The following is a 9,303-nucleotide window of genomic DNA, read 5'->3' as shown; positions in this document are numbered from 1 at the left end:
GGTCCAGTTTTACTTCATGAACTTTTACACAAATGTGAAATATAAACACGGAGGAAATGTAAAAACTGAACTCCACTTTTTACTCTGAATAATGCTCTGTAAAGTGTCTCTGAAAAACACTGAATAAAACTGATGCATTATTCATCAATATTATGAAAGACAGAAAGAAAAAAGTCCAATAATAATAAATGTCTGTGTAATAAAAGCGTGCGTGCAGACTGGAGCGTGGACAGACGGCGCCCTCATGTGGACGGAGCGGGAACAGCAGCAGTCAGAGCCCGAACTCATCACAAAACAAACAACAAATAATCACAAATAAAAATATAAATAATACAGACGGTGTCATAAAAATGCTGTGGGAGTCACAGTTTCACTGATTTAAAATGAGAAAATGTGGAGCAAACCTAAACCTGCACGAAAGAAAAATAAATCTGAATCAACAGGAATTAAATGTGTTTGTGTTTTTCATTTATTTTTAAAAGATGTTTCATTCCCAACGTGTTTATTTTTACTGAAAACTGTAAAACTCACACTTATGTCACATATAATACTCCCTACAACTGTATAACAACTCACCTTTATGTCACAGATAATACTCCCTACAACTGTACAACTCACCCTTATGTCACATATAATACTCCCTACAACTGTAAAACTCACCCTTATGGCACATATAATACTCCCTACAACTGTACAACTCACCCTTATGTCACAGATAATACTCCCTACAACTGCACAACTTAAAGCTGAGATTTTATATTTTCTTACTTATCTTTCAATTTGATTTTTATTTTTGAATTATTTTATTTTGTACATTTATGTTTATATAATCATGTTTTACTTCACACTTGTCTCTTGGTCTTTTTTTTTTTTTTTTTTTGCCGCTTATTTAGAATTTATTATCTCCATTTATAGTTTTTCTCTTTGTTATTTTATTTTGTGACGTGCGACTCTGTGTCTGAATCATTTCCCTGTGGATCAAAAAAGATTAAGTTTTTGTTTTAGTTTACGTTTTAGTTTTTTTTTAGATTAAGTTTTAGTTTTTTTTTTTGTTTTAGTTTAAGTTTTAATTTTAGTTTAAATGTGAGTTTGACTCGGTGCTGCTGCAGTTCTTCTTCTCTGCCGCGGGCGGCGCTGTTCCTTGGAGCCGCGGCGGAAGTGCTCCGGACTGACGGACCGCTGCGGAAATACACGAACACGACGGAAAGAAAAAGAGCAAGAAACGAGAAAGAAACGCGTTTAGAGCCCGAGAGGACAGCGGACATCACACAAAAACACTCGGAGACACTCGGAGACACTCGGAGACACTCGGAGACACTCGGAGACACTCGGAGTTTGTGTTTTGAGACAGTCGGAGACAGTTTGAAGATGAAGACGGTTCTGATGGTCGCGGAGAAACCGTCCCTGGCCCAGTCCATCGCCAAGATCCTGTCCAAAGGTGAGACACGAACACACACCTGTCCCCATGTCCTACTGTCCTACTGTCCTCACACACCTGTCCTACTGTCCTACTGTCCTCATACACACTGTTCTGACTGTCCTCATACACCTGTCCTACTGTCCTACTGTCCTCACTCCTGTCACTGTCCTACACACCTGTCCTACTGTCCTCATACACCTGTCCTACTGTCCTCATACACACCTGTCCTACTGACTGTCCTCATACACACTACTGTCCTACTGTCCTCATACACACCTGTCCTACTGTCCTCATACACACCTGTCCTACTGTCCTCATACACCTGTCCTACACTGTCCTACTGTCCTCTACACCCTGTCCTACTGTCCTCTACACACCTGTCCTACTGTCCTCACACACCTGTCCTACTGTCCTACTGTCCTCATACACACCTGTCCTACTGTCCTCATACACACCTGTCCCTACTGTCCTCATACACCTGTCCTACTGTCCTCATACACCTGTCCTACTGTCCTACTGTCCTCATACACACCTGTCCTACTGTCCTCACACACCTGTCCTACTGTCCTCACACACCTGTCCTACTGTCCTACTGTCCTCATACACACCTGTCCTACTGTCCTCAACTGTCCTCACACCTGTCCTACTGTCCTCATACACCTGTCCTACTGTCCTCACACACCTGTCCTACTGTCCTCATACACCTGTCCTACTGTCCTACTGTCCTCATACACACCTGTCCTACTGTCCTCATACACACCTGTCCTACTGTCCTCATACACCTGTCCTACTGTCCTCATACACCTGTCCTACTGTCCTCACACACCTGTCCTACTGTCCTCACACACCTGTCCTACTGTCCTCATACACCTGTCCTACTGTCCTACTGTCCTCATACACACCTGTCCTACTGTCCTCACACACCTGTCCTACTGTCCTACTACACACCTGTCCTACTGTCCTCATACACACCTGTCCTACTGTCCTACTGTCCTCACACACACCTGTCCTACTGTCCTACTGTCCTCATACACCTGTCCTACTGTCCTACTGTCCTCATACACACCTGTCCTACTGTCCTCACACACCTGTCCTACTGTCCTCACACACCTGTCCTACTGTCCTCACACACACCTGTCCTACTGTCCTACTGTCCTCATACACACCTGTCCTACTGTCCTCACACACCTGTCCTACTGTCCTCACACACCTGTCCTACTGTCCTCACACACCTGTCCTACTGTCCTCATACACCTGTCCTACTGTCCTCATACACCTGTCCTACTGTCCTACTGTCCTCATACACCTGTCCTACTGTCCTCTACACACCTGTCCTAACTGTCCTACTGTCTATACACCTGTCTCTGTCTACTGTCCTCATACACACCTGTCCTACTGTCCTCACACACCTGTCCTACTGTCCTACTGTCCTCACACACCTGTCCTACTGTCTACTGTCCTCACACACCTGTCCTACTGTCCTCTCTACACCTCATACACACCTGTCCTACTGTCCTCATACACCTGTCCTACTGTCTCATACACACCTGTCCTACTGTCCTACTGTCCTCATACACACCTGTCCTACTGTCCTCACACACCTGTCCTACTGTCCTACTGTCCTCATACACACCTGTCCTACTGTCCTCATACACACCTGTCCTACTGTCCTCTACCTCCTACTGTCCTACTGTCCTACTGTCCTCACACACCTGTCCTACTGTCCTCACACACACCTGTCCTACTGTCCTCATACACCTGTCCTACTGTCCTACTGTCCTCATACACACCTGTCCTACTGTCCTCACACACCTGTCCTACTGTCTCATACACACCTGTCCTACTGTCCTCATACCTACTGTCCTACTGTCCTCATACACACCTGTCCTACTGTCCTCATACACACCTGTACTGTCCTACTGTCCTCACTCCTACACACCTGTCCTACTGTCCTACTGTCCTCATACACACCTGTCCTACTGTCTACACCTGTCCTCACACACCTGTCCTACTGTCCTCATACACCTGTCCTACTGTCCTCACACACACCTGTCCTACTGTCCTCATACCACACCTGTCCTACACCTGTCCTCACACCACACCTGTCCTACTGTCCTCACACACCTGTCCTACTGTCCTCATACACACCTGTCCTACTGTCCTACTGTCCTCATACACACCTGTCCTACTGTCCTCATACACCTGTCCTACTGTCCTACTGTCCTCATACACCTGTCCTACTGTCCTACTGTCCTCACACACCTGTCCTACTGTCCTCACACACACCTGTCCTACTGTCCTCACACACCTGTCCTACTGTCCTACTGTCCTCATACACACCTGTCCTACTGTCCTACTGTCCTCACACACCTGTCCTACTGTCCTACTGTCCTCACACACCTGTCCTACTGTCCTACTGTCCTCATACACCTGTCCTACTGTCTCTACACACCTGTCCTACTGTCCTACTGTCCTCACACACCTGTCCTACTGTCCTACTGTCCTCACACACCTGTCCTACTGTCCTCACACACCTGTCCTACTGTCCTCATACACCTGTCCTACTGTCCTCATACACACCTGTCCTACTGTCCTCATACACCTGTCCTACTGTCCTACTGTCCTCACACACACCTGTCCTACTGTCCTACTGTCCTCATACACACCTGTCCTACTGTCCTCATACACACCTGTCCTACTGTCCTCACACACACCTGTCCTACTGTCCTCATACACCTGTCCTACTGTCCTACTGAACCAGGACTAAATCAGGATTAAACCAGGACTAAACCAGGACTAGACCAGGTCAAATCAGGACTGGACTCAGGTTTGTACATGTCAGATGTTTATTTGTGCAGACGTGACACAGACTCTGGGATCTTCTGCTCCTCGTCTTCACTTCGTCCTTTTCCAATGACAAAAAACAAAAACAAACAAACAAACAAACAAACAAACAAACCTGAAGGTGTTAAATCTTAAATTTTTTTTCGTGTTTGTCTGAAACGCGGGACACAAACTCAAACGTGGAGAGTTTGCGAAAAGCCCCGGGGACTACATAGACCATGATGCTTTGCTGCTTCAGCGCGACAACAGAAGCTGCCGTGAAGCTCTTTAAACGTGGGACCAAAAAAAACCAAAACATCTCCACAGAGTTTTTTCCTCTGAATTTCTCTTCGACTCGGAGTAAAAACGGCGAAGAGTGAAAAAGTGCAGAGTTAAACGAACGAGGAAACAGAAGCCGAAGTGCGAAACTGAAACGTCAGAAAAAACCACACAAAAAAAAAACGTCATGAGAATAAATCTGGAATAATATCGAACGGTGAGATATCGAAAGTATCGCAGGGAGACTTTTCGATATTGCGACGTCAGAAACGAAGCTTAAAGACGGAACACACAAAGTGACGTTTACATTCCTCGAAGCTGACCGAAACCACGCCAGGTCCCTCTTAATGACATCAGAATGTGTAACGGTGACAGGCCCCTCCCTCGGCCCCGCCCACCCCCGTCCCTCGACCCCGCCCCCGCCCCCCCCCGTCTCTCGGCCCCGCCCCCCCTCCCTCGGCCCCGCCCCCTCAGTTGTTGCGGGACACGGCGCACAGGCAGGCGACGGTGATGAGCTCGTAGTCCATGGCGTATCCGGGCGAGGGGAAGCACGCCGGGTTCTTCTTGAGCACGGGGACCCGGAGAGTGACGGGGATGGTCTCCAGGCCGAAGGCGCCCTCCAGCGCCCGACACGAGTGCGACGTGTGGCAGCTCGCCTCGTGGATGACCTGAGGCACACGGTTCAGGTCGATGTTTTGCCTGCAGGGGGCGCAAGGTTACTCACTGTTCTCTGATGCACACGGAACAAGAACACAACTAGAACGTTTAGTCCTGGTTTAGTCCTGGTTTAGTCCTGGTTTAGTCCTGGTTTAGTCCTGCTTTAGTCCTGCTTTAGTCCTGCTTTAGTCCTGGTTTATTTAGTCCTGTTGTAGTCCTGGTTTAATCCTGGTTTAGTCCTGGTTTAGACCTGCTTTAGTCCTGGTTTATTTAGTCCTGTTGTAGTCCTGGTTTAGTCCTGGTTTAGTCCTGGTTCAGTCCTGGTTTAGACCTGGTTTAGTCCTGGTTTAGTCCTGGTTTAGTCCTGGTTTGGTCCTGGTTTAGACCTGGTTCAGTCCTGGTCTAGTCCTGGTTTAGTCCTGGTTTAGACCTGGTTCAGTCCTGGTCTAGTCCTGGTTTAGTTCTGGTTTAGTTCTGGTCTAGTCCTGGTTTAGTCCTGGTTTAGTTGTGTTACTCACACGTAGCTCCAGGGGGCGATGCTGCGCTCGTGGATGTGACTGGGCAGATTCACCATTTGGCTGTAATACTCCTGAAGATCGTAGGAGCAGAACGTCTCGTCCAGACACTGCCCCCTGGAGGAGAACGCAGGAGGAGGCAGGAGGAGCAGGAGCAGCAGGAGAACACGGAGAACCTGACGGAACACACACACACGTCACACACACCGCCCCCTACAGGAGAACACAGAGAACCTGACACACAAGGAGAACCTGACACACAAGGAGAACCTGACACACAAGGAGAACCTGACATACGGAGAACCTGACACACGAGGAGAACCTGACACATTAGGAGAACCTGACACACGAGGAGAACCTGACATACGGAGAACCTGACATACGGAGAACCTGACACAAGAGGAGAACCCGACACACGGGGAGAACCCGACACACGGGGAACCCGACACACGGGAGAACCCGACACACGGGGAGAACCTGACACACGGGATAACCTGACACACGAGGAGAACCTGACACACGAGGAGAACCTGACACACGAGGAGAACCTGACACACGAGGAGAACCTGACACACGAGGAGAACGTGCAAACTTCACACAGATCAGTGTTTTCACAACAGCCTCTGGAGTTTTGTGACCTGAAAACTCTCGTTGTGTTTCTCGTTTTTTTTTCTTCTAAACGTCGGGGCCTCGTGTCCACGTGCAGATTTAAAGCCGATATCACAAACACTTATATCGACATATCGATATATCGGTATGTATCGGTGTGTCTCTCGCACAAACTCCATTTTCCAAAAGTGTTTTTGAAAAAAAGAGGAAATCTTTAATTTGGTCCTGATTTTCCTCTGTACCAAGTCCCTCTGTAGACCCGACTCGGTCTGGGTCTGGAGTCTGGATCTGGATCGAGTCTGGGTCTAGTTTGAACTCTGGGTTTGGGTCCAGTTTGGAGTCTGGATCTTGGTCTAGTCTGGAGTCTAGACCTTGGTCTAGTCTGGAGTCTGGAGTCTGGACCTTGGTCTAGTCTGGTCCTGGTCCTGATCCTGGTCCCGGTCTTTGTTAAACCGATCTGGGTTCTGAGGGACACGAGCGTCTCACCTGCGTCTGTTCCATGGTTTAGGGTTCTGGGTCCTGGTTTGGTCCTGGTTCTCGGTCCTGGTCCGGGTTCTGGGTCTTGGTTCTTGGTCCTGGTCCGGGTTCTGGGTTCTGGGTCTTGGTTCTCGGTCCTGGTCCGGGTTCTGGGTCTCTCGTTCTGTTTTTATCCTCGTCTCTTCGTCGTCTCTTTCTGGCGTCCGTGGTTTCTGGCGTCCGATTGGCCAGCGCTCGCTCCCTGTCGCCGGGCTCTGCTCTGTGATTGGTGGGCGGTCCTGATGACGAGGTTCCGGCGGCGGTGGCGGCGGTGGCGTTGGCGGTGGCGTTGGCGGTGGCGTGTTTTAATCGCTCACTCGGTCCATTAGCTCCGGCCTTGGACGCTCATTTTCATTTTGGATGAAGAGCAGATTTACATTTGACCCTGATCCACGTCAAACGCCACGAGTCCAAGACCAGGACCAGGACCAAGACCAAGACCAAGACCAGGACCAGGACCCCATGAGTCTGAGTCTGACCTCACAGGACCAGGACCAGGACCAGGACCCCATGAGTCTGAGTCTGACCTCACAGGACCAGGACCAGGACCAGGACCCCATGAGTCTGAGTCTGACCTCACAGGACCAGGACCAGGACCAGAACTCCAGACTGTGGCATTAACAGGAGACTCCAGGGTGGCGCCTCACGGGTCAGATCTGTGGAAAGGCGTTCATGAGCTTTAAAAACACGCCTCGGTTTAATGCCACACTGCGGAACATGATGAGCAAAGCACCAGGAAAAGTTACGCAGTGCAGCTTTAAAAGAGCACGAGCTCTCGGACCTCATGTAGTCTGACCCAGAACCAGGTCCAGACCCCAGAACCAGGTCCAGACCACAGAACCACAACCAGGTCCAGAACCCAGAACCACAACCAGGTCCAGACCCCAGAACCAGACCAAGAACCACACACAGATCCACATTCAGAACCCAGATCCCAGACCCAGACCCAGATCCTAGACCCAGACGCTCCACAGGGGTTGGAGGGGTCACAGGGGTCAGAGGTCAGAGTCTGACTCAGATCAGAGACAAAGAGACAAACAGAAAAGTACAAATTAAACCAAACAGGACAAATATTATAATGTCTCCTTCTTCTTCTTCCTCTCTTCTTCTTCTTTTGTGTGCGTCAGGTTCGTGTTCGAGTCGTAAAGGTTTAAACGGCGCGTGTTCGGTTCACGAGTTCATCGGTTCCTTTCAGGGACAAAACGTCCGATTCAAGATGACGTCAGTGTGCGGCCACGTCATGAGCCTCGACTTCACAGGTAACACCACCCGCAACTACACCCACAACACCATCCGCAACTACACCTACACCCACAACTACACCCACAACTACAACTACACCTACAACTAGACCCACATCTACACCTACAACTACACCCACAACTACACCTACACCCACAACTACACCTACAACTACACCTACACCCACAACTACACCTACAACTAGACCCACATCTACACCTACAACTAGACCCGCAACTACACCTACAACTACACCCGCAACTACACCTACACCCACAACTACACCTACACCCACAACTACACCTACAACTAGACCCACATCTACACCTACAACTACACCCGCAACTACACCTACACCCACAACTACAACTACACCCACAACTACTACTACACCCACAACTACACCTACAACTAGACCCACATCTACACCTACAACTACACCCGCAACTACACCTACACCCACAACTACAACTACAACTACACCCACAACTACAACTACACCCACAACTAGACCCACATCTACACCTACAACTACACCTACAACTACACCTACACCCACAACTACAACTACACCCACAACTACACCTACAACTAGACCCACATCTACACCTACAACTACACCTACAACTACACCTACACCCACAACTACAACTACACCCACAACACCACCCGCAACTACACCCACAACTACAACTACACCCACAACTACATCCACAACTACAACTACATCCACAACTACACCTACACCCACAACTACAACTACACCTACAACTAGACCCACATCTACACCTACAACTACACCTGCAACTACACCTACACCCACAACTACAACTACACCCACAACTACAACTACACCTACAACTAGACCCACATCTACACCTACAACTACACCTACAACTACACCTACACCCACAACTACAACTACACCCACAACACCACCCGCAACTACACCCACAACTACAACTACACCCACAACTACACCCACAACTACAACTACATCCACAACTTCACCTACACCCACAACTACAACTACACCTACAACTAGACCCACATCTACACCTACAACTACACCCGCAACTACACCTACACCCACAACTACAACTACACCCAGAACTACACCTACAACTACACCCACAACTACACCTACAACTAGACCCATATCTACACCCACAACTACAACTACACCTACAACTACACCCACAACTACAACTACACCCACAACTACAACTACACCCACAACTA

General features: G+C 48.9%; 2 protein-coding genes across 2 annotated transcripts in view; one reads left to right on the top strand and one right to left on the bottom strand.

Moving 5' to 3' along the window:
* Positions 1-1,166: 1,166 nt before the first annotated feature.
* top3b (DNA topoisomerase III beta) overlaps positions 1,167-9,303 on the top strand; it is a gene marked incomplete at its 3' end in the record, with an annotated part of 28,131 nt that continues 19,994 nt past the window's right edge. The window contains exons 1-2 of the mRNA XM_055161780.1: positions 1,167-1,438; positions 7,947-8,078. Of these exons, the coding sequence (XP_055017755.1) occupies positions 1,369-1,438; positions 7,947-8,078 (202 nt within the window). The remainder of the gene's footprint in view (positions 1,439-7,946; positions 8,079-9,303) is intronic.
* LOC129411290 (interleukin-17C-like) lies at positions 4,993-6,804 on the bottom strand. Its single transcript, XM_055161781.1, has 3 exons — positions 6,790-6,804; positions 5,698-5,870; positions 4,993-5,221 (listed from the first exon to the last, which is right to left on the bottom strand). Exons 1-3 carry the CDS (start codon positions 6,802-6,804, stop codon positions 4,993-4,995), a joined length of 417 nt encoding a protein of 138 aa, XP_055017756.1.

The sequence above is a fragment of the Boleophthalmus pectinirostris genome, unplaced genomic scaffold (genome assembly GCF_026225935.1).
Source record: "Boleophthalmus pectinirostris isolate CB_2022bp ecotype Guang Dong unplaced genomic scaffold, ASM2622593v1 HiC_scaffold_4, whole genome shotgun sequence".
Lineage (NCBI taxonomy): Eukaryota > Metazoa > Chordata > Actinopteri > Gobiiformes > Gobiidae > Boleophthalmus > Boleophthalmus pectinirostris.
This window is presented reverse-complemented; position numbering and strand designations above follow the sequence as displayed.

What these genes read in the sequence shown, in the direction of transcription:
- LOC129411290 (XM_055161781.1), bottom strand. An exon ending in ATCGCCCCCTGGAGCTACGT is followed by an intron (nt 5,222 to 5,697) that starts GTGAGTAACACA and finishes CGCCCCCTGCAG; the next exon opens with GCAAAACATCGACCTGAACC.